The sequence below is a fragment of the Malus domestica genome, chromosome 02 (assembly GCF_042453785.1).
Source record: "Malus domestica chromosome 02, GDT2T_hap1".
NCBI classification, from domain to species: domain Eukaryota; kingdom Viridiplantae; phylum Streptophyta; class Magnoliopsida; order Rosales; family Rosaceae; genus Malus; species Malus domestica.
This window is the reverse complement of record NC_091662.1, coordinates 9,591,853-9,616,723: the sequence shown is the minus strand read 5'-3', so window position 1 is coordinate 9,616,723 and position 24,871 is coordinate 9,591,853. Positions and strand designations below refer to the sequence as shown.

The 24,871-nt window shown below is 35.9% G+C and overlaps 2 protein-coding genes across 5 annotated transcripts; both read left to right on the top strand.

Annotated features, from left to right (window-relative positions):
• The first annotated feature begins 8,490 nt into the window (after positions 1-8,490).
• On the top strand, positions 8,491-14,041 carry LOC103418260 (phospholipase D delta-like). Its single transcript, XM_008356395.3, has 10 exons — positions 8,491-9,694; positions 10,013-10,129; positions 10,383-10,577; positions 10,837-11,139; positions 11,294-11,362; positions 11,461-11,608; positions 12,036-12,184; positions 12,540-12,692; positions 12,978-13,178; positions 13,529-14,041. Exons 1-10 carry the CDS (start codon positions 8,744-8,746, stop codon positions 13,823-13,825), a joined length of 2,583 nt encoding a protein of 860 aa, XP_008354617.3. The 5' UTR covers positions 8,491-8,743; the 3' UTR covers positions 13,826-14,041.
• Positions 14,042-14,973: 932 nt separating this feature from the next.
• LOC103455864 (serine/arginine-rich splicing factor SR45a) lies at positions 14,974-18,179 on the top strand. 4 transcript variants are annotated; one of them, XM_008395484.4, is made up of 8 exons: positions 14,974-15,114; positions 15,207-15,226; positions 16,252-16,383; positions 16,502-16,525; positions 16,687-16,786; positions 16,901-17,050; positions 17,600-17,669; positions 17,765-18,179. In XM_008395484.4, exons 1-8 carry the CDS (start codon positions 15,112-15,114, stop codon positions 17,992-17,994), a joined length of 729 nt encoding a protein of 242 aa, XP_008393706.3. In that variant the 5' UTR covers positions 14,974-15,111; the 3' UTR covers positions 17,995-18,179. The 4 variants fall into 4 exon arrangements, with proteins under 4 accessions (XP_008393706.3, XP_070664090.1, XP_070664089.1 ...); XM_070807989.1 differs by having other exon boundaries at positions 16,502-16,531; XM_070807988.1 differs by lacking the exons at positions 14,974-15,114; positions 15,207-15,226 and adding an exon at positions 15,926-16,190.
• The last annotated feature ends 6,692 nt before the right edge of the window (positions 18,180-24,871 follow it).

Genomic DNA, 24,871 nt, shown 5'->3' with positions numbered 1-24,871 from the left:
CATCCAACTTAGAAATTTTTACTTGTGACAAGAACACGAATCATACATCACGTGTTTTTATGCAAGTGGTGGAAATTTTTAATTTTTAAGTTATTAACCTTTTAATACACATAACCCATCATTTCTATAGACGATCGCATTGAAAAATCTCTCATTTGGAGATTGTCCTGGTTGCCATGTGGAGGGGGCAATGCAAATCCAAGTTTTTTTAATTTTTGCCGGCAAAAAACCTTTTTCCGTTCCATTCACAATCTGTTATTGTGAAAAAGGTCAACAACATTCTCATTCCCTTTCCGGCTTCCCCAAAAGCCCCTAAAGACATTTTTGCGTATATAAATATATAGGAAGCTTTTAAGGGAATGAATTTTTTTTTTAAATTTATAAGAGCAATTCCACCCCTAAAAATTTTGCGCCAGCACCCAGCGCATTTATCCACTCAAATGAACAGTAATAGACCACAGTGAACAGTAATAGACCAAAACATCTCCACCCCTAACAAAAAATAGCCTAGTCAATTTTATTAAAATATTATTAATTTTTACTATAAAATAATAATTTGGTTTTTTAATTTCTGACTTTTCTCTCCGACTCCTTTTTCTCTGACTCCTGTCGTCTTCTTCTCCTTCTTCTTCTTCCCACTTGCCAGAAATCAATGGCAGCAACAACACCATTTGCCCCAACACTCAACTGAGAGAGGGAGAGAGGGAGAGAGGCATAGGCGCATTAGCATTTCCCCTTTTGATTTTATTTTGCTGGTGAAAAATGGATCCATGCCCATTTGTGCGGGTCACAGTGGGCAATCTCGCTCTCAAGATCCCCGTCGCCTCCAAGCCCGCTTGCTCCATCGTTCACCCTTCCTTCTCCCCATGCTTCTGCAAGATCAAGCTCAACAACCTCAACCTCCCCCCTCGCCTCCAAGCCCGCTCGCTCCATCGGGATGGGTTCCAAGGATCGGGATGGGGTTCTAGGCGTCAAATGGGGTTCCAGATGAGAGAGATGTGGCCATGACGTTAGCATGGCGTCAGATGAGCCGTCTCCTTCCTCTGTCGATTTTAGGCCGGCCTATGGACTGGCTTGGGCTGGGTGCCAGTCTATTCCACGGGCTGGAGTGGATTGACAGGGTCCTAGCCTGGTTTTTTGACTGGGTGCTGGGCTATTCCACCTCCGGTGGAACTGCTCTAAAAGGGGGAGATTAGTTGTGGGGTTCACACCACATTTAAGTTTAATATGATCTAAACTGTCTATTTTTCAAGTTGCTTCCCATAGATTATCCTTGCAAAATATTAGCCAAATCGGAAATATTTAAGACATCTAATTGGGTTTAAAGAAATTAACGAATACTTTGTTATATAAGAAACAATGAAATTTAATCTTGATAATTAAGTAGTCAAATGGTTTCGGATTCAATTGAATTTTACAAGGATGATCTATAAATCAAGACTTACAAAATAGACGATTCGGATTGTTAAAGTTCGATATGGAGTGAGTCTCACACCTAATCCCTATTTTTTTTTCAAAAATAGGGATCTCTTTGCATAAAGGGCCTGTAAATAAATAAATATATACACACACGCACTTAATAAGGACACACACTGTGTGTAAATATAAATTAATATATATATATATATATATATATATATATATATATATAAGAGGGAAGTTAGAGAGAAATGCGAAAGAGGGAGAGAGAGCACATAAGTTTTTATTTTTTAAATTAGAGACGTGATGCGATGACAAATTTTTTGTATGTAAATTACTTTAATTTCTATAAAAAAATTCTATTATTTTATTTCAATTATGCATGGAAGGGTAATACTATTTTCTTTAATTTTTGGTTGAATGCTATTAATAAGTAGGGTAATACACCGGATATAAGTACACAGGGAGAAACCATCTAAACAAATGGAAAAGATCAAATGATTATCACTGTGGAGCAAACGTTTATTCTTGATTAAAAAACGTAATGTCAAGATGTCATCTGTAATGTGTTTATATCATCATTTTCATTGCCAACCAAATGTATCAACAAATTATCAATACATTTTCAACAATATTGACACAGAAAGAACTAACGTCCCTACACAAAATCGATACAAAAAGTTCCATGTTGTCATAGCAGACAATACAGTTAAGGGGTTTCACTTATCTACACTTTATATGAACCAATGGATAAGCTAGGTCATGAGCACTAGAGTGACTTGTGACACTTCTTGGCACTCCAAATCATTCTTGTTTTATCAAATACTAGTCATCCAATCTCAGAAAAAAAATCAATTAACTTAATGACTAAGTCCAAATAATCACGGAAAATGACTCATCTTCCTTTTCGACATGACATCCTTGACATTTCAATCTTTACCGTCTCTTCCTATCTATCTCTTGACATCTCTAATCTTTCTATCGTGTCAGGAGAGAGATAAAAATAAACTTCTTTTTCGACATGACACCCCAGACATTTCAATCTTTACTCTCTCTTTCTATTTATTTCTTGACATCCTCCTATCTCTCTATCGTGTCAATAGAGAGATAAGATAAAGGGTTCGTGAAACTGGAGTATGGAAGTCTCTCTCATGCTCAAAATCCTAAGGTTCGTTTTAACTTCCAATATCCACATAGTAACAGTTTCTCCTACAACTTCAATTAGGAAATATCGAGTTATTAAACAGAAACATAACCTACAAACTCAGAAAATGGAAGCTCGAGTGCAACAGTCTTGGGTAAATGCATTGAATCATTCTTCATTGAATCCACGGTCAACGTGGCGACCTGGTCTGAGTTATCTTTGGAAGAAGATGAGGCCAATGTCAAGATGTCGTGCATTCTCCATCCCCCAAACTCTATCAGGCCTAAGATCAATGATCTGATCTAGTGTCTCAGTCATGACCTGAAAACCCGCATCCTCGATCAGAGTCAATTCCTCGAAAGAGGTAACGGGGAAAGATGCGATACTACCTCTTGAGGAAGAGCAATTAATATTTTTTTCAATATTAATGAGGAAATACATAATAATATTTTCAATATTTATAAATAATAGAAAAGTAACAATTAGATAAACCTACATGGAGTTGTTCAGCCGTCTCATCCCTGGGTTAAACGTAAACTTCTTCAAACATGTTGATCTCCGGAAACTTAGTACCCTCATGAAAAAAAAAAATTGTTAAGTAATTCGTTATTAATCCTAAAAAAATCAATATCTATTAAAATTTAGAAATAATATACTTTTACCTCACACCCATTCCTCTGGGCGCTCCGCCAATTCCTTAGTGCAGCCTTCTGCTAAAGTGGTCTCCATCTGAAAAATTCTCCGAATGGTGGTGAAGGTCGCTCTTTCACTCGGCGTACCACTTTGTAAAAAGATTTTCGACATTATAGGTCCACTGCAAATATAACAAAATGTTAAAATAGTACTAAATTATTTATAAGAGTATATATCTATTCTATTAAGAGAATAGCCCTTGTCAACTTTTTTCCCTGCTTTTTCTAATTTTGCCCTCACTTTTGAATACACAATATTGACAATGAGGAGGGCAAAATAGTAATTGTATACCTTTTTGACAAAATGACAATCATATCCCTATTTTTCCTATTTTTACTTTTTTTTAGTGCTACTAGACCCACCCAGTATCTTATTTTCTCACCCACATGATAATTCCACCCACCATAGAAAATTAAAAAAGTAAAATGTTATTTCCCCACCCACCATTATACCCAAAATAACCATAATATATTTTTTTAAATAACTCTAATATATCTTTAAATAATATTATAAATAAAAAAATAAAAAAAGAAAAAAAAAAGAAAGAAAATGCAAGACCTAAGACCTAAACATTCATCATCTCCTTCACACCTAACATCGTAATGCAGAGACCCCGGATCCCCAAACCACTCTTCTTCCTCCTTTTTTGTCAAAACCGCATATCTCACGCCCAATTCTCTTTTTTCTCCATTGAAGTTTCTCGCCTTCATCTAGCACACGCCCATTCCTTCCTCCAACATTTCCGTCGATTCTAACCCAAATCTTTCCCAATCTCTTTCCACCAAAGATATCACACCCCACCCACCATTATTTATTTATTATTTTAAATTATTTTTTGTTTTTTCAAAATTTTAGTATTGAATTAAATAGGGGTTTAAGAGTCTTCTTTTAAAATGATAAATATGTTATTAACATTTCCATTAAATGGTGGGTGGGGAAATAAGACACTGGGGTGGAAATATCACCACTCTTTTTTTTAGGACAAATTAGGTTCTCATCCTTACTTTTGCTACTCCATTGATTAAAACCTTATTTCTTTTCAATTTTTGATCAAGGTCCTTGGTATTAATAACATCATTAATTATTTCAATAATAAAATATTTTTTATTTCTAAATATATTCATTTAATGTTAAAAATGTTACAATTAGTATATTTATATTTATGGTTAAATTTTTATCATATATTTTTATTTTTATTTTTAGTTTGTACCCATTTTTAATTTGTACCAATTTTATTTTTAGTTTTAATTTGTACCCATATATTAATTTCTTTTTATGCCCATATTTTTTAAAGTTTTATTTGTATTTGTACCCATATTTTTTTATTTATTTGTACCCATTTTTATTTTTGCTAAATGTACACATGCTAATTATATGTACCCATTCATGTAATTTTTTCAAATTTTTAATCTTAAAATGTACTCATTCTTAAATATACCAATTTGTTATATGTAAAATGTACCATTTTTTATATATATAAAATCTATTCAATTTTTTTCTAATCCATTTTTAAACTTATATGGGTACATTCTTTTTTCTTTGATTTGAGAATGTATCCATTTTAATTTTAATCGAAGAAATTTACTAATATTATTAAGCCTAATATCTCTCTTTTTTTTTGGTGTGATTTTGAAGAATGTACTCATGTTTTGATACAATAATTTTATGGTTAATTTTGATGAATGTACCCATGTTTACACACACACACACACAATAGTATATTTATATTTTAATATTTTTAATCCCACAAATTCTGGTTTTTTTATTTAAAATCTCATTAATATAAACAAATATAAATATAAAATTTTAATTTAAAAAATATAATAATGTATATATAAATAAATTATTAAATTAATTTCAGAGACTCAGATCAAAAATCGAAAACCAACAAAGTTTTAGTCAAAGAATATTCATAGTTAGGGACCGCATCCAAAGTCTCCATTTTTTTAATAAAATGACAATCATATCCATTTTTTCCTATTTTACCCTCACTTTTGATACACAATATTTATATTTTTCCATATTCTTTTCCAAATTTTAAAAACTAATTATACTCCTTAATAAAAAAACAAAAAATAAAATAAAATTGTTCACACACCTAGTGTGTGCTCATCGCTAATACTTAATTATAAGAAGTACTATTAAACTCGACAATACTATTAAATTATTAATAATAGTTTTTTTCTTGACAACTAGAGATGTCTGAAATGATTGATACTTCAATCAGTTGTCTGCCGCTCCATAAAGAACTTTTACACGCAACTGCTTATTTTAAAAAAATTATTTCATTGAAGAAAAATGTTATTAGCATTTTAAAAATTTCATTCTATACTCCTTAAAAATGTATTTTTCTTTCTTAATATATAAAGTTTGGAGTGTAAAATAAGATTTTTGGAATGCTAATAATAATTCTCTTATTAAAAGCACATTGAATTTTCATTAAAAAGTCAAATGCTTCTTTTAAGCATTTTTTGAACCACAAAAACGCTTCCAAGTACTTTTACAACTCCGAAACACTAACATTTTGGTCATACGTTGTTGGAATTAATTTTGGTTACCTGAAAAGGAATTGGATCCCCTCCTGAGCAAATGGTGGGGATCCTCATGACCACACAACACAGACCGTTGAATTTTGATCAAACGGCTACAAACAGGGAGTCTTTTTAAAAATTATACTAATTATAACTGTTGGATCAAAATCTAATGGTTCATGTTATGTGCTCATGAGGATCCCCACCATTTGCGGATCCAATTCCATCTGAAAACACTTATAATAGTATTTCAAGCATATCCATATTTAATTGGTTAATAAGAGCCAATTCACTACCATTTGAAATCTGGTGGTAGGCTAGGTTGGGTCGTGGTAGGACTGGTTCAGTGGTTTATTGGGCCCAAAATTGAGGTCGGCCGGTTGAAATTAAATTTAATGAGTTTTACTTAAATCTCAGCTCTTCTTTTCTGTGAAGCACAGGAGAGTAAGGCTCTAATTCTTTATAAGATACCAAAACTTCCACAATAATCCTCCGCTGGATAGCCTTTGCCACTGTCCGCAAGGCATCCGTCGCAATCAAGTGGGGGATTCCTCGGAGGAATTTCCTCCATTTGGAAACTTGAATTTGGAAAACATGATGGAACCGTTGATGTTTTGGACACTAGAACACACCGTCAAGTTTCCTGTCAAACATACGATGTATAAGTTTACTCTACTATGACGTCGTTCATTGACAAAAAAAAAAAACTACAACGATAATGTTGTATAATTAACGTGAAAAGTCACAATGACAGTATACTAACGCCATGGTGATGGAAGCCGATAATTGGGGTTGTTTGGGCATCAAGATAGTGTTTGTGATAACAAGAGTGAGGTTGGGACAACTTCCCAACTAGACTGATTGGGATCTGTGGGCCGGTAGGGTAAGCTGTAAGCAAAATAGGCTGTTTTTTTGTGCTTTTCAATGATGCTTTCACGTTTGGATATTGAGAAATTTGGATCAAGCTCAAAAGGAGTAAGCACCCAATCAACTTTCTGCTTTTGCTTTTGGAGGGACAAGTTGCTAAAAGATCGCATGTGAAACTATTCCTAGAGTATGCCGACTGCATTCTGAATTTCTGATTGGCAAGGGGAATGCTTAAGCTTAGCTAGCTTGGAACGGCTGCTCCCAACATATATGGCTGTCTCCTCTTGGAGAGAATCTAACATGCACCAGGATCACGAAACCATGGGCTATGCTCCACTCTAAAAATGTAGTACCCACTAAAATAAAATACCTAGTACCTCTATTTGTACTTGCTAGTTCCGTCATTGCATATGACACAACTAATTATACAATACGCATTAGAATTATTATTCTCAGGATAAAATTTTGAGTGTAATCATTTCACTATATTCTTTTCTTCATCTCTCTCATTTAATAGACGGAATCATGAAACACTTACATAAGACAATATCTGCCCCTCCTAATTCTAAAACCCTAATTTTTATTGTGTGTGTTGGAATTAGGCAAACACGCACAATTTGCAAACGTTGTTTGTTAAGTATATAGATTCTATGCATTTAGTAGTTCCCATTCCCAAAGCAACATAGACTTGTTTGAAATTGCCTTTAAAATAACTGAAAGTGATTTCGGTGAAATTGATTTTGAATTCTAAAAGCACTAGATATGTGCACTTAAAATGTATTTTCTAGGACGCACTTGGTACTTCCAAAAACATTAGATTTTACTAAGGATTGGTTTCAAAAATATTTTCACCAAAAACGTTTTCGGTCGTTTTAAAAACACTTTCAAATGAGCTCACACACATCGAAGAAACAAGTAATTTAAGCAAAAACATGATAAATCCGATGAAGTTAATTACCTCCCAAAATTATTAAAATGGATAGGTATTGATTGAGTAGTTGGACTATTGGATCCACAACTCACCAAACATAGGGTAGAGATACGATGACGTGGATTCATAAATCCCATATGAAGTTATTGTGAACATGCTCAATCATATTCATGGGTCTCACACTCCATCTTTCCAAATCCAACAAGTTATTGCACACCCCCACTCATTTTTACTAATTTCTAAACTTATTTTGATTTTTCTTATCGATTTTTAATTTAGTTATTTAGTCTTAGGTAGACTTTCAATTTGATTATTATGAGCTCTTAATATAAAATGTAACAATTTACTTATTATAATTAGTCGTGTCAAATTTTTCCGTCAAATTAATATTTTACATATTATAAATTGCTATAAGAGTAGTAAATATAGTTATTCAAATTCTTAACTTCCTTGTGTTTACTAACACATAAAAGAATATACAAGTCAGGTCTTCATATTCATAATCAAATAGTCCCAGAATTAGAAATTTGATCACTTATTAAGGGATTAGTTGATTTGATTCTCATTCTTTATTTTCTTATGCTTAATTCGATACTAAATTAGGCTGCTTATTGTGTGGCTTAGCCGAAATCTCCCTCCTCCTATTGTAAAAATATCAATGTACTAAAAAAAAGCCCTAGTTAATTAACATAAATTTAATTGGGCTTAACAAATGTGACATTTTCAATATATTCAGTACTTGTTTGAAATATTTAAAAGGTAAAGACCAATTTAAAATGACGCTAAAAAGTTTGGAGTTTTAAGTACTTAATCCTTATTATTTTTATTTCATTTAAAAAGAAAAAGTGATTTGAGCAATAAAAAAAAAAAAAAATCGAAATTGTGAAGTAAAAAAAGATAAATGGAAAGAATTAGACAGTTAACGGACACCAACTCCCTCTTCCCACTCACACTCCTCCTCCCTCCCTCTTTATCCTCCGTCGCTCAATTATTATTTTATCTTTTTCTTCACGGAATTTAAAATTCCCCCAAATCCTTCCCTCCGAGGCGCCACGAGTTCCCTCTGCAACTCCGGTCTCCTCTGCCTACAACCACCGCCAACGCCAACGCCACCGCAAACCCAGCAAATCTCGCTTTTGTACACTGCCCGCCCACGAAATGGCCGAAACGGAGTCGGAGGAGCGGATGATCTACCTGCACGGCGACCTCGACCTCACAATCTTCGAAGCCCGCCGCCTCCCCAACATGGACATGTTCTCCGAGCGCTTCCGCCGCTGCTTCACCGCCTGCGACACCATCAATATCTCCTCCACCCCCTCCGCCGAAGACGACGGCGGTCACGACGGTGGAGAACGCAAGAACCACGTTCCCCACCGAAAGATCATCACCAGCGATTCATACGTCACCGTTACGGTCCCCCAGACCACCGTCGCCCGGACACGTGTCATGAAGAACTCCCAGAACCCGCAGTGGAAGGAGCACTTCTTTGTCCCGCTGGCGCACCCTGCAATTAACCTCGAGTTTCACGTCAAAGATGACGACGTCTTTGGCGCTGAGACCATCGGAACCGCCGAGATCCCGGCGGAGAGAATCGCCACCGGAGAGCTCATCTCCGGGTGGTTCCCCATTTACGGACCCTCCGGGAAGCCCCCGAAACCCGACTCGGCGATCAAGCTCGAATTGCAGTTCACGCCGTTCGAGAAAAACCCAGTGTACAAGCAAGGCATAGCGGGGGATCCGGAGCACAAGGGCGTGCAGAACACGTACTTCCCGCTCCGGAAGGGAAGCTCCGTGAGGTTGTACCAAGACGCGCACTGCCCTGCAGGGCTGCTGCCGGAGATACAGTTGGACGGTGGGAAGGTGTACAAGGCGGAGAATACATGGGAGGACATTTGCTATGCGATTACGGAAGCGCACCACTTGGTTTACATTGTGGGTTGGTCGGTGTTTCACAAGGTGCGGCTGATTCGGGAGCCGAGCCGGCCGCTGCCGCGCGGCGGCGACCTGTTGCTCGGCGATTTGCTCAAGTACAAGTCGGAGGAGGGCGTGAGGGTGTTGCTGTTGGTGTGGGACGATAAGTCCTCTCACGACAAGTTCGGCTTCAAAACGGTCACATTTCTAACCTGCATTGTAGTTATGAATTGCTTTTTTCTGCTTATATAACTGATATGTTAATCTATACGTTATGTCTTTGATTGTGATATTCATGTGCAAATTGGATTATTTAATTTGATTTCGGGTAACGGGGTGTTAGAAGTGGTATTTAATTAGTTAAATCGGGAGGTTTCACACCTTCAAAACTTGCCTAGGAAGTTTGCCATCATCTCTGAACTTTAAAAGTGCATTGTGTAGTTGTGGAATGCTTGTGTTAGTTTAAATACGATGGTCTGGAAATTGGGTCTTAATGTGAAGTTGGATTGGATGCAGGCAGGAATGATGGGGACACATGATGAAGAAACCCGGAAGTTTTTCAAGCATTCATCTGTAAATTGTGTGCTGTCAACTCGCTACGCTAGCAGTAAGCTTAGCATTATAAAACAACAGGCAGGTTTCATTATGACATTTTGTTGTTTTGTTTATTGACATTTTTTTTTCTTTTGCTATTTGCTCATTTGTTTAATGCAATCTCCATGATATGGATAATTGGTTGGTTTGAGAATAACTTTTTCATTGCAAGCCACTTACTGCTTTTATAGGAGATTTATTTTATTTCAGAATAGTTTATGGTTTACTTACGTTCTTTTATCTGAGGTGATCAACTTGCTGAATTTAACAAGCATTGTATGGGTTTGTACAGGTTGTTGGAACCCTTTTCACCCACCATCAAAAATGTGTTCTTGTGGACACACAGGCTGACGGTAATAATCGGAAGATAACTGCATTTTTAGGAGGTCTTGATCTTTGTGATGGTCGTTATGACACACCCGAGCACAGACTGTTTCGTAATCTTGACACTGTATTTAAGGGTGATGTTCATCAACCTACTTTTCCTGTAAGTGATTGGTGATGGGGTTTTGTTATCTGCATTGCTTCATCCTCTGTTTTTTGTATATTATTTCAGCACCTGTCATGAATTTCTTATACTTTTCTTTCTTGCAGTTCATTCACAAGCATCCTTTGTATATGATATTATGTTTTTTCAACGACCACTCATCCATAACTGAAAATTCTATTGTGCAATTCAACGATAATAAAATGAGACTGCTTTAATGCATATCTTTCTGCATTTTTGTGTTTTATTCTTGTGATAGGCTGGAACCAAGGCTCCAAGACAACCATGGCATGACTTGCACTGTAGAGTTGATGGGCCTGCTGCATATGATGTTCTTATAAACTTTGAGCAACGTTGGAGGAAAGCAACGCGGTGGAAGGAGTTTGCACTACTGAGTAAGAAGGTTTCACATTGGCATGACGATGCATTGATAAAAATTGACCGCATCTCCTGGATACTAAGTCCTCCCCTATCTGTTTCAAAGGATGGTACAACTATTCCAGAAGACGAGCCTTTGTTGTGGGTTAACAATGAAAAAGATCCCGAAAATTGGCATGTTCAGGTGGAGATGCAACTTTCTTGCCCTCCTTTCTGTTGTTTTCTGTTTCTTATAATAATTTTACATAGGTGTGCATACACAGTACACACACAGATGTTCTATTGTTTCTGTAATAAAAAGGAAAATCAAGTTGGTTATTTTCTTCTTTATTTTGTAGATTTTCCGGTCCATTGACTCAGGATCACTGAAAGGATTTCCCAAAGCTGGCCGTGCTGCTGAGGCCAAGGTTTTTTATTGATTCCCCCTCTTGTCCGCCCTGTCTTCCTTTTTATACTTTCAAATGTATTGACTACATCTGATCATACCTCTTGATTGTAACTGCAGCATCTTATTTGCTCAAAGAATCTGGTAATAGATAAAAGCATTCAAACAGCTTACATCCAGGCAATCAGATCCGCCCAACACTTTATATATATCGAAAATCAGTATTTTCTTGGTTCATCATATGCATGGCCAGATTATAAAAATGCAGGTAAGATGACAGTGTGTAATGCTTGATTTCTAGGAATTATTGTTTATATTTTTTAGAGCAAAATTTTAGTTTTGTACAACAGTACAGTAGCTGGTTATTTCATGTGTGCATAGTTGCACTAGGAATTTATAGTTCAAGCATTTTGTACATGAGAACCAGCTCAATTTGCTGTCATATTATCCATAATTGACTAGAAATATTGAAATTTTGCATCTCCATTTTGTTTCATGGTGGTTTTACATGAATTATAGCCACAATGACCCAATATTGTTCCACCTGCCGCCTAACCAGTAACCACTTAGCTTATGTCAAATTCACCTTCTTCTATTTGCAAACATTTAAGAAAACATAGTGATTAATTGATGGTAAATATCTCTTTTCTTGTGATTCAAAATTATCTGAATATTTTCTCTCATTTCGTAAGCAGGAGCTGATAATCTTATCCCAATGGAGTTGGCATTAAAAATTGTTAGCAAAATTAAAGCTAATGAGAGATTCACGGTGTATGTCGTCTTACCTATGTGGCCTGAAGGTGATCCAAAAACTCTCGCAATGCAAGAAATTCTCTTCTGGCAGGTATGTGAATATCTATTATATAAATATACACGGAAAACACATGGTTGTTATTCGTTAAACAGGAATACTAAATTGGATGTTATGATAAAGAACGATGAACTTTTTGCTTCAATGTCATTGATTCTATTTGCTAGCAGCTTGAATATACGCCACTCTATGTTGCCTTGTTGAGAATCAATGAGAATTTGTTCATGGAAATTATTGGCTCAGAATTATTTATGTAATGTTGTTCACAACAGTGTTGGTATCTAATCTTAGATGTCTATGATAAGGGACTTGAGAAGGGCATAAGAAATAAGAACCGAAAGGATACATGAAAGTTTCTTTCTGACTTGTCTATGTTTGCATTTTGCAGAGGCAGACAATGCAAGCAATGTATAGTACTGTTGCAGCGGCACTGAAATCGGTGCAGATTCAGGACTCACATCCTCAAGATTACCTAAGTTTCTATTGCCTTGGTAACCGGGAAATACTTCCTGAGGATACTGCAAATGACGATGCGTCTTCGGTAACTATTCGAAAATATTTGTCATCTGCACCATTTTAACAGTCTAACTCATTGAATTCTAGCTTCTTTGGTTGATCTAAGTTAAATTGTGGTACCTTGATCCCTATGGCTAGTAACAAAAGAACGAAATGGTTACTAAATGGGTTCGAAGGTTATTGTCAAAATCTGTCACCTGTACATTATATTTTGGAATGGATAAGATATCTTCTTCAGTTAGATATTTACTTTAATTTATTATCTGCGACAAACTCTTTAGATGTTCTTCATAATGAATTTTTCTTTCAGGTTTCCGATTCACAAAAAAATCAGCGGTTTATGATTTATGTTCATGCCAAGGGTATGGTAGTAGATGACGAGTATGTAATATTGGGATCTGCCAATATCAACCAAAGATCAATGGCTGGTACAAAGGACACTGAGATAGCCATGGGTGCGTATCAACCCCATTACACATGGGCTGCGAGGAAGAAACATCCGCGTGGTCAGGTCTGTAGCTTTCTGTATTTCTCTCTTGCTTTTTGCAACTTGTAATTTTAGGATTCTTTCTTGGCTGAGTCTGAGGAGGATACTTATCCAACAATGGCCCACTACCTTTACCGTCCGTGAGACTTAACTAGCACTAGATGTCGTAATTGTTCTTGTTTTGGTTTAGAGTAGCGGTTCCTTCTTGCCCCTTTATTCCATTATTTTCAAAGAACGAGTTAAATTGCATTTTAAGCTAATTGTCTTACAAGTTTAGAACTTCTTGTTGTCTCCAAATATTCTGATGGTATATAACAGAAGGAAATAGTGAAATACATGCTTTAATGAGGACTTCCAATCTTCCATTTATGCAGATATATGGATATCGAATGTCACTTTGGGCCGAGCATCTTGATATGTTGGATCCATGCTTCGAAGAGCCTGAGAGTTTGAAATGTATGAGGAAAGTAAATGAGGTTGCAGGCGAGAACTGGACGAGATTCACATCTCCAGAGTTTACACTACTGCAGGGTCACCTTATGAAGTATCCTATTGACGTAGATGTTGATGGGAAGGTCGGCCCCCTGCCGGGACATGAAAACTTCCCTGATGTTGGTGGTAAGATACTTGGATCTCATTCCAACAAAATTCCTGATATGCTCACGACATAATCTCTCGACACTCTTATGTTCATACGTGATTCGTGCAATAAAATTCGAAGCGAAACATCGCTTCGTCTGAGTTAACAGATGAAAATAGTGGGTGTTCTTTGTTGTTGATTAGGTTTTGTAAATTTGTACTGTGAAATGATGGCGCTTTGTATTGTATCTGTGCACGGAATTTCGACGGTGTGAATGGTGAAGTAGCATTAATTTTCTTTTTCTGTAGCAGTGATTTTTTATTTACTTTTTTGCTGTATAATTATATTTACTTACTATCAGTGCTTATTTCTGAAGTTGAAAATGAATTAATTTGAATTTTAAAATTAGAAAAAAAAAAAATTTCAAATTATATTTTTAACGATATTCCTAACTATTATAAGACATTGTGTTGAATCTGTTGACCAATTGACCTAACTCATACAGAACGTTTATTCCACAATCCAAAAACTTATCCTTCAATCATGTTTTCGATTTACCCAATTCATGAAAAGTATTAATTTACAGGATAATTGATAAGTTGGGCATTCTCGACTCATTGGGTGAAACCGGTGGATTTTCTGTCACGATTGGCTAAAGCGAAAGTTACATTAAAAAGCGTTTTCACGGGTAGAACCTCCTCATGAATATAGGTTTTCTTGAGGCTGATCTTGAGCCGTCATCGAAGCACGAATACACTTCACTTGAGTGAATATTTTAGGTGTAGAAAGTTTCAAATTCAAGATCTTTTGATGTACGAGTTTCCTGAGAAACAAGGTTATAGGCACGTAGGTTCAAGTTCAAACCTACTACTCCTAGAGCACTCATCTATAAAGCGGTTACTGATACAAATAACTGATGTTTTACGATAATTTATGTAACTAAGAGAGCAAATTCAATCATCTAAATCATTATGTTTTTCCACTCAGTACTACGATCTGGTGGTATTCCTCTTCACTTGGAAGTGAGAGGTCTTATGTTTGAATCTTGTGGATGACGAATTCGATGCCAAACTAGGTTGTCAATTGTGTGTCTTAATCAAACTCTCCCTCCCCCTAATGTAAAAATATCGATGTATTAAAAAAAATCATTTTGTTTTGGTCTCAAAAACTTGTTATGTTTGTCTTTAATATAAAGAAAAATCACACCCAATAAATATGTGCCTCGCCGTGTGGGATCGTGTCTCGAACATATATAAATGTAATTTCCAGTTCAGCGCCTTCCCTTGCAAGAATGCTCATTGACCCCAAACCCTAATTCCCTCGATTCTTCTCTCTCTTCTTTCTCTCTCTAGGGCTCTTCGCCTTTGCCCTCTGAAAATGGTAATCTCTCTAACCATATTCTGCAGCTGTTGCATGCTCGATAAAAGTTCAAATTTTTAATGCGATTTTTATTTTTTGATATTTTTGTGCAGGCGGATTCTCCACGCAAAAAGTAAGCCCTAAAATCCCAATTCCTCTGTTCGATTTCTGGTTCCGAATTGCACCCTAACATGTTTTTTGACAGAAATAATTGCACTTTAACATGATAGATGCATTGAAGCTTTCGATCTGATGGAATTTATAATTTGCTGTGGGTTTACTGTTTTTTGGGTGATGGGAACAATTTTTTGCTATGTTTGTCCGTTTGATTGGTTACCTCTCATTTTTGTGAATTTTGTGTCGAATTCGATGCTTTAAGGCCCCTTCCTAGGTAAATATAAGAAAGGAAGCACACAAATTCCATGTTTTAGGAGCTTCAATCTTACCTGAAAGTTTTAGAAATACAGTTGATAGATATGCGGGAGTGAATGTGGCGCATGTTAGAAAATCATATGGCTGTGCTTTATGTACCTCGCCGTAGTCTATGAAAGATATTTCTATGGGAAAATTGAGGGTTTATTTGGGATACCGTCTAATGGCGCAACTGTTCTTACACGAGAGGATTTGTGTTCCCCGTCTAGGTGCTGTAATTTTAGCATAGTTGTTTGTAATTCGCTACTAGACTTGGAAGTTTTCACTTTTGAGTTATATTGATATATAGCATGAAGTGACCTGAGAGTTTTATGCTCTTTGATTATTGGTTACTTTTTCCGTTTTGTTCACTAGGATGTTATAAATATGGCCCGTATAGTGGGGCTAAATGCCCAATTATGAATTGTTACACTATTGAATCTGGGAAGCTCCAGTTATGCGGGGTCTCATATGATTCCATTTCGATTGGTTTGTTGTACGATCCACGTGGCTTGCTTTTCTTGCTTGGAACATTCTAGGGTATGTTAAAACCACATTCTAGGGTCTGTTAAAACCACACTATAGGCAAACGTTATTTTGTATGGTATATTGGCTTTGAGTTTGTCGTCTTCATTATGTAGATTCACTATGCAGACTGCAGAGGGGTTCAAATCAGATTATCAATGGTTAGTTTTTATTTATTTGATGTTTCTCATGTATTTTATTTCATGCTTATGGATAAATCAGGTATTCTCGATCCCCTTCTCCATGGAGAGCTCAGTCCAGGTCCAGGTCTAGGTCTTGGTCTAGGCCTCGATCAAGGTCGAGATCATGGTCTAGGCCACCAAGGCAGAGGTCTCGCTCTAGAAGTCGTGGCAGGTTGATGTTCATCTTTGGCTTAAATGAATTTTTCACTATATTACTCATTGAATTTAATAACTTTAACTTCCATGTGCCACTTATATTTCTGATACATGGTTGGCATCTTTTGGTGCAGATCAAGGTCCAGAAGTCCTGGCAGGTTGGTGTAAGTTTTGGTTTTGCTCTTGAGTAGTATACGTGTTTTTAAAGTTGAATCTTGTCAAACCTTCTTTCAATTTATGGCACTGATATTTTTCTGTGCTGGCCACATGGTCTGACGGTGCTGCTAGTGCTCAACTCAGTTGTTTTTTTGTGTGGTAGGTCTGCTGCTATAAATCCTGGAAATACACTGTATGTGACTGGCCTATCTACAAGGGTCTCCGAGAAGGATGTTGAAAGGCACTTTTCAAAGGAGGGAAAGGTGCTTCTATTTTATTGTTTTTTTTTAATTTACTTGTTTTAAAACATTTTACTAAATCTTGGTTTAATGACAAATTGTTTTCATTTATAATTCGTTTTTGTTTTTCATTCTCAGGTAGCTTCATGCTTTCTTGTTATGGAACCTAGGACTCGGATTTCTCGTGGTTTTGCCTTTGTTACAATGGACTCTGTTGAAGATGCTGAACGCTGCATTAAACATCTCAACCAGTCAGTTCTGGAAGGTCGATACATAACTGTTGAGAGGGTAATGTGATTTTAATATGGTGATAAACTTTAAACCATTTGGTTGGTTTTTCCTTTTCTTGACTTGGAAGTTTTCTGGTTATATTCAGAAGTCATTGCGTCAGCTATGTTGGCAGCAATCACAGATGATGAGTTTATCCACATCAACTTTAGTGAAACAGCTTGATCAATGGCAAGCTTAAACAGCATTTCAAATGCGCCTGATCAACTAAACACAACTATATTCCAACAACCATACAACTTCAGCATTCACTTTCAAATTTCAACCCTCAACTAATCCACCGACATTACGAACAACTTTCTAATCAGGCTTTTATGGTATTTCATAACTGGCATTTGTTTTATGGACACTAATCGTATCACGTATATGTGCCTGGATATCCTGTTGTTGTTTCTGTATCCAGATTTACCACTTCATTTCGATAAAAAATGAGGTCACTTTGTGGATTATTATTTCCGTTGTTTTTCCAACTTTGTTTATGATTCTCTTTATTCATTTTGAGATTCTGTACTGGATGTTTCAGTAATTGAGGATTTATAATTATTTCAGTCTCGGAGGAAGCGACCAAGAACGCCAACACCTGGGCATTATCTTGGGTTGAAAAATACTAGAGACTATGGTATGTTTGATACGCCTTTCATAATAAGGTAGCTGTTCCCTTTCTGTGATTTGTTTGCCCCCCCCCTCATTTTTAAATATCTGCATGTGTGACAGGCGACCGAGGTGATCGTGTTCGAGATCGTGAACGTGATCGTGGTAGGTACCGCGGGGGCTCAAGTCGTGATGACTATGGATATCGGAGGTCACCAAGGCGCTCACCCTATAGAGGTGGCCGCGATTATTCTCCTAGGGGCGGCTCACCTTATGGCGGAAGATCAAGAAGAGAGAGGTCTTATTCTCCATATGGCAGCCCGGAAAGGAAGTATGCCCGCGGCTCCAGATGAGTATATGAGCTGTATCTCCTGTCCGTCAAGAGTTACTAATCTGGAAACATGATGTAGCATTGTATTGATCTGTCTTGGAGTCTGATGTTTGTCTTGTTTCGTTTTCTCGTGTTTTTGTACTGAGTTGTAGGATTGCTGGTTTTTTACTTTGGATATGGGATTGAAATAATATGTGGCTTGTATGTCGTCGATTTTGAGTGATAAATCACACCGCATTCGCAGACAGCTACTGATGTAGCGTTAGGCACGAGCCCTTACCATCAGCATGCTCCAACAAAATTAATAATTTGTTAATCTTTTAGTTCTTACATTGAAGGGTTTACAATAATGTTGTAATAATGTTGTGAAAATGAGGATATATGTGCAGTAGAATATAAAGTAAATGAGACAGTATTTACGAGGTTCGATAAATGTGTTTACGTCCTCGGAACAGTAGCAGTAGTCTCTCTCAAGAAAGGACCGGGGAAGGGGGGCGGGGGCCAATTATGCATGTACTTTTTATCAAATAAAAATTACAAACCAATAGAAACAAGGAGATTGTATGTTTTTTTTTCTATATTGCTTCTTTTACATTTGTGAACTAAGGGCGCGTTTACTAATCCGTAATCAAATTGAGAGGAATCGGATTGAGGAGGAATTTGATTGAGGAAGAATTGAAATGAGGTGGAATCAGAATTAGATTCTTGTTAAAATTGTTTACTAAAACTGTCTGGAATCGGAATACAATTCCATAAAGCTGTTTACTAATTCAGCAGAATCGGAATATAAACCAGTATGATTACTAAAATGCCCTTGTCCCAAATCAAATATTTTATATACTTTTTTTTAATAAAATTTGATATAGTATATAATAGTAACAAACTGATTCTGCATTGAGTAACAAACTGATTCTGCATGAAGTAACAAACTGATTCTGCATGAAGTAACAAATTGATTCTGCATGAAGTAACAAACTGATTCTATATTGAGTAACAAAATGATTCTGCATGTATTTACAGAGTTACTTTAGATCGATTGAATTTACTCTAGGTCGACTGAATTAATCAACTAACCGTTCCAGAACGTTAGATATGGTAGCGTGAAAAGGGAAATAATACTCTAGGGTTAAAAGGATAATCTTGGAAATAATGAAAGTAAGTGAGGGCATAAAGGGAAAAAAGTTAGCATTCTGATCCCCCAAGCCATCCGGAATCCAAATACCTCCTTTATCTTAGGAATCCAAATCAGCCAAATATTGGAATTGGATTCCAAAATTTGTGTGGGACCCACTAAATTTTGATTCCTCCAGATTTAGTAAACACCGGAGTATACCGTAATCGGAATTCAATTCCGTTTCTTGATTCCGATTACCCTTACGTAAATGCGCCATAATGTCTTTATATAGAAATTGTGAGATGTGTTGTTTAGGAGAATTCAGTGGAAGTCTTTGAAACTGTGTACGTTTTTACTCACTTTTTTTTACTTTGTCTATGCATAAAGGTCTATAGTGTCATTCATTTTTACAACAAATATAAATTTTTCATTGAAATTAATATTGTTTTTAGAACCAAAATATTATATTGAGAATGTAATTTTCTCCAACATTTTCCATGTGTCTTTAGAAGTGGGGCGATGGAAAGTCAATTTCTTTTGGTTTTTTTTAACGAAAATCATTCTTTTGTCTCTATCACTTAAAAGGTTTAGCTCAACACTCTGACTTCAATGATGGGAACCACTCTCGTGCCCCGACGCTTTAATGAACAATAAGTTTCTGTCTTACTATATTTAGAATAGTGGTCGGGGCTTTTTAGTGCAACGCTCTATAGAACAATGAAGTACTGTATCCATACGAACTTTGACTCTCAATAGCTAAAAATAAATAAATTAATTAAACTTGTATTATAAATAGGCAAAAGTTAGAGAGATAACCTTTATTAAGGATATGAACGAAGCGGGTGTAAAATATCACATTATTTTGTTTCGTAACTATAACATAAAATGGTTGCAGATAAAAAGAGGAAGGGAGAGATACTGATATTGTTACTTTCAGTTCTTTTCTCTTTCAGTTGTATGTTGAACATTCACATAGTGCTCTATTTATAGAATCACATCCGTAAGTTTATAGAAAATGAAAATCACACAAGTGACAAACCAAACAATCATTTTTGATAAATCACTTTTGAAAAAGTACAATACAACAAACTATTTTCTACTATTCTCATATAGCATTCAATTTCAATCATCCTCACAATTTTTACAACTTGTTCATTTATGTTACCTTTTAATACACATGCATCACTATAGAATCTCAAGTGTTCATATCTTAAAAAATCTAAACTTTTCTTAACTAAACTTTAACTTTAAATAGTTACAGTAACACTTAATTTACTTGCAATGATACTTCAGTAATAATACTGTAGAAACACTTGCATTTGAATAACAAGAATGTAGAAACACTTGCAAAGTTGCAAAAACACTTGACAAAAATCCTTAATTAAATAATACATGAAGTTGCAACATAAATGTTGAGGAAAAAAAATATGAATATTAAGTTTGTATAAACATTTAAAACAAGTAATGCTGTAAAATTAGTATGAATGTCCACATAAAATAAAGAGCCATATATGCTTAAGGATGAAAAATAAAAGAATAAAAGTTTATTATAAATCAATGGATGCCCACTTAACAAAAGGGATCCACACTCAACGGCTGTCCACTAAACAAGCAAAGATGTCCTCCCACTAGGAGTTGTTGATACTTGTTTTCATTACCCTTTTATTTTATATAAATACAAGACATATGGAATGAAGAAAGTGTGAACAACAACTCAAGCCACACGGCTAAGAAAAGAAAAAAAAAGAAGGCTCGTGGCAGAGAGAGGAAAAAGAGAGGAGAGAATAGAGAGAGTTATCTTTGTAATCTTATTATTTCAGATTATAAATGAAAGCATTACTATTGTCCCGATGACGTACTCCAATCACACTGACTGTTGAGGAACCTCGTAAATTTTGTGTCTTGTTTATTTATTCCACTGCACACACTGTCAATTTTACAACATGTTATCAGCACGAGAAGCTCTCGTATCAGTGGAAAGCACAACGCTACAAATCAGGTTCACCTCTGTCGCTTGGAATCTCACAGATAAGAAAATCCTTTCATTTCATCCTAAAATCTTTGTACTACTGATTTTCTTGAAGCAAATATATATTGTTGTATGACTATATATCATCCTTTGCAGAAGCAAAATAGTACAAACTCAAAATTCGTAAAGAATCTGACAGCCATGTAAACATCCTCGAACTTAAACTTGCAGAACTCGGATTGAAATATTTTCTTTTTCAAAGTTGCTCGTCTGCCCAGCACCTACAACATATCAAATTTTCAGAAAATTCCAACAGTGCGATCATCAAAGATGCCTGAAATGCCAAACCAGTTTTCAATTTCTGTAGAAAACAGGCACCTTATGAGTACCAAAACTCCATTTTGGTAGCTCTGATCGAAATTGTTTCTTCACAAAAGTTGTTCGGTATCCTCTTATCCATATCATACTAAAATTTGAGCTAAATTTAACATTTTGATCTTCTCATAAGTTGCAAACACTCTTAACTCCAAAACTTATTGGAACCGTTTCGACTTTTGATATTCTCATAAGTTGCAAACAAAAGATGAGGACTTAATCATTGCATTTTTCTGTTTTGGCATATTTATGTGCATGGTGTTGGTTTAAAGCCCTATCACAAGTTTTGTTTATTTACAGTGGGTAGAATTATTAGATTTTGCTTTAAAGCTTTGATATTTATGTGAATGGTGCTAAATCAAAGCCCTTGTCACAAACTTTATTTACTTAAAAGCAATTTATTTACCACGGCTGGAATTACCGCCTATTGCTTTAATTTATTTATTGTACTTCTTTTTGTTACGATAAGTACATACTGGACCCAAAGTTTCTTGATCAGATCAGAACCTGAAGTTTCTTGATCCTCATCACATAAAATGATTAGACCCGAAGTTCCATTATGCAAAAAGATCAGGAATGAAGTCCCCAGATCCTCAAGATTGGACATGAAGTTCCTTGATGAGTACCTTAAGTTTGAAGAGCCGAAGTGCCACAACTTAATTGTAATAAAGGCCATGAGAATCCCAATTCATAGACTATTAAATAAGGACCAGAAGTTCATTGATTTATGTAAATTATGATATAATGCATATTTAATGGAGAGTTTACATCTCAAAGTTTTGATGATTATTGCATGTCATTGGGCACTGATGTTGAGCATCATCTTCTTCATGTTCATACTCAAAATGATTTAGCAGAGTATTTATTAAGCGGATGAAATTGATTACCCGCGCTCTGCTCATGAAAAAGAAATTGCAAGATGGGGACATACCATTTTACATAATTCATTATTAAGCTCGGTTAAGACCAGTTGCCAACCATCAATATTTCTCAGTACAATTCGTGTTTAGGCACCAGCCAAACATTACACATTTACAAGTTTTTGGTTATGTTATCTATGTGCCTATTACACTGTCATAACGTACTAAAATAAGGCATTGATACAAACTGGGAATTTATGTTGGATTTGATTCACCATCTATCATTCAATATTTGGAACCCTTGAGTGGGGATATATTTACCACATGATTTGCGGACTATGATTTTGATAAGACAGTTTTCTGGCCATTAAGGGGAGAAACTAACATCATTCCAGAAGAACGATGAGAAAATATCATTCCAGAAGAATGATGAGAAAAGACCGTTCCAAAAGAACGAAGCGAATTTGTTTTATTTTGATTTATGAAGCAATCAATATAAAAACGAAGCGAGAATGATTAAATGATGTAACGATATGCAAGTCAAATGCCAGATGCATTTAATGATGCAACGAAAGTGATAACATCACATATACTTGCTACAAATGTGCCTACAAGAATTGATGTCCATGCTGGACAAAATAATGAAGCAGTAAATGAGTTATCTGTTGCACGTCTGAAACATGGCAAACTCTCAGACTCAAAATGTTCAGTCATTCGAAAGAAGAAGAATATGGCACTACTGAATTATTGCATTCCCGAAGCATAATTGTTGCATGTCAGAAGCATGACAGTCGCCGCATGGATACACGTCCCAGAAAGGACAATCCGAGGACATGAGAATGTTGATGTCTTATGCATGAAGCATGATAGACATATAGGTTCCAAATGACTCGACCCTTCAAAAGTGGAGATTAAAATCCAAGCTCTATAACGCTACAAAGTAGGTTATGATCCACATTCTCTAAATTATAACTATCCTGGGAGAGATAGTATAATGCTCTTGAAGAGGCAATAGATATCCAAAGAAATGAAAAGTTTATATGCATGCGCATGCACATAAGAATATGGGATAACAGATTGATAATAACCAATGATAATTTTGGTTTTTACAAGTAGCTAATAAATTCATCAAATGAGCTGTGTTGATATTGAGTCCCGTTCTTTTTTTCATGAAAGGAAAAATTATTGGCCAAAGATGGAGAAATGCAATTCCATTACAATTTTGTAAGAACGTGGAAAAATAGACCTATATACTTAAATACAATACAAATAGCCAAAAGATGTTGAACCTAGAAGGTTATATATGTGCATTTGTAATACAGTGAAATACACTCGCATTATATGACACAAAGTTACTAATTAAAACCTGAAATTATACTCTTGTAAATGAGTTCATATGAATGGAGAATTATATATGAAGGGTTGTGAGTCATCCATATTATATCTCCATAAGTAAATCCCTCAACTATACATGGGAGCAAATTGCTCTGTATATACTCCTGAAGAGTCGATGACATTAAATTGGGACTTCTGAAGAGTCTAGAAAGATTATAAAGTGTTGAGAGAAATAATGTCTCAAACTGTAGATCGAACAATATGCCAACACGAATCTTATCCATGATGTTTATGATATTAAAAAATCATATGGATTGAAGATCACGAGTTGAACACTCAAGTGGTTATTAATATTTAGACACTAAGAAAAATCATTCATCCTCGTGAGGGAAAAATTGAATTGATATTTAGTCCAGAAGTACCACATCTAAGTAAAGTATATGCTTTATTGTATTTAACGCAAACATTGAATGAAATAAAACTTATCTATTAATATCTCTGAGAAATTACACATGAGTTATGTTTATACCATATTTAGGGCCTCGTATTTAGACCTCGTATAAATACTCGAGGGACTTAAATGTAATTATGTAATAAAGGAAATGGCAAATATGTAATTAGGGGAGGAGCCCTTATTCTATAAAAGGGCCTCCTCACCCTCACAATTCCTAGGCCTGAGATCCCCTCTCTCACCCTCAGAAGCTCTCAGAAGCTCTCACCCTCTCCCTCTCTATTCCCTCAAATAAATACATAATCAGTGTGGACGTAGCCCAAACCTTGGGGTGAACCACGATACATCTTGTGTTATTTACATTTCATGCAGATTCACGGTCGGATTTACGTTGTTCCAAGACTTCCGGTTTTGTGCATCAACATTTGGCGCCGTCTGTGGGAAACGACATGAAAAGTTATGTCGGTTATCTCTTAAATTTTCATCTCACCACTGTGAAAACTTCACAACATCCACTGTGAATCTACAGAAACCCAACACCCACACTCAGAGACACCACCATCTCTCTCTGGCTAGGCAATTATCTGCACAAGTTCCACCCCTCCCACCAACTCCTTTTATGCAAGAAAACCCGACTGCCAACACGTGGAATTGGTGGCCAGGCAAGCGCGAAAGACGGGATTGATCATATTCTAAAACTCTCTCTTTCATCCTCCCCTTGAAACGTGCAGGCCCTCTTGGTGACAGGTCTCACTCCCAGTTTTTTAAAAAAAAAAGCAGATCTCCTTGACGATG

Excerpts from the sequence above, each read along its gene's own strand:
- LOC103418260 (XM_008356395.3), top strand. The coding sequence starts at position 8,744 with ATGGCCGAAACGGAGTCGGAGGAGCGGATGATCTACCTGCACGGCGAC. Across the intron at positions 10,578-10,836 it reads TTCATCAACCTACTTTTCCT|GCTGGAACCAAGGCTCCAAG; the intron begins GTAAGTGATTGG and ends TTCTTGTGATAG. Across the intron at positions 13,179-13,528 it reads AGAAACATCCGCGTGGTCAG|ATATATGGATATCGAATGTC; the intron begins GTCTGTAGCTTT and ends CCATTTATGCAG.
- LOC103455864 (XM_070807986.1), top strand. The coding sequence starts at position 16,153 with ATGCAGACTGCAGAGGGGTTCAAATCAGATTATCAATG. Across the intron at positions 16,191-16,251 it reads TTCAAATCAGATTATCAATG|GTATTCTCGATCCCCTTCTC; the intron begins GTTAGTTTTTAT and ends TGGATAAATCAG. Across the intron at positions 16,532-16,686 it reads AGAAGTCCTGGCAGGTTGGT|GTCTGCTGCTATAAATCCTG; the intron begins GTAAGTTTTGGT and ends TTTGTGTGGTAG.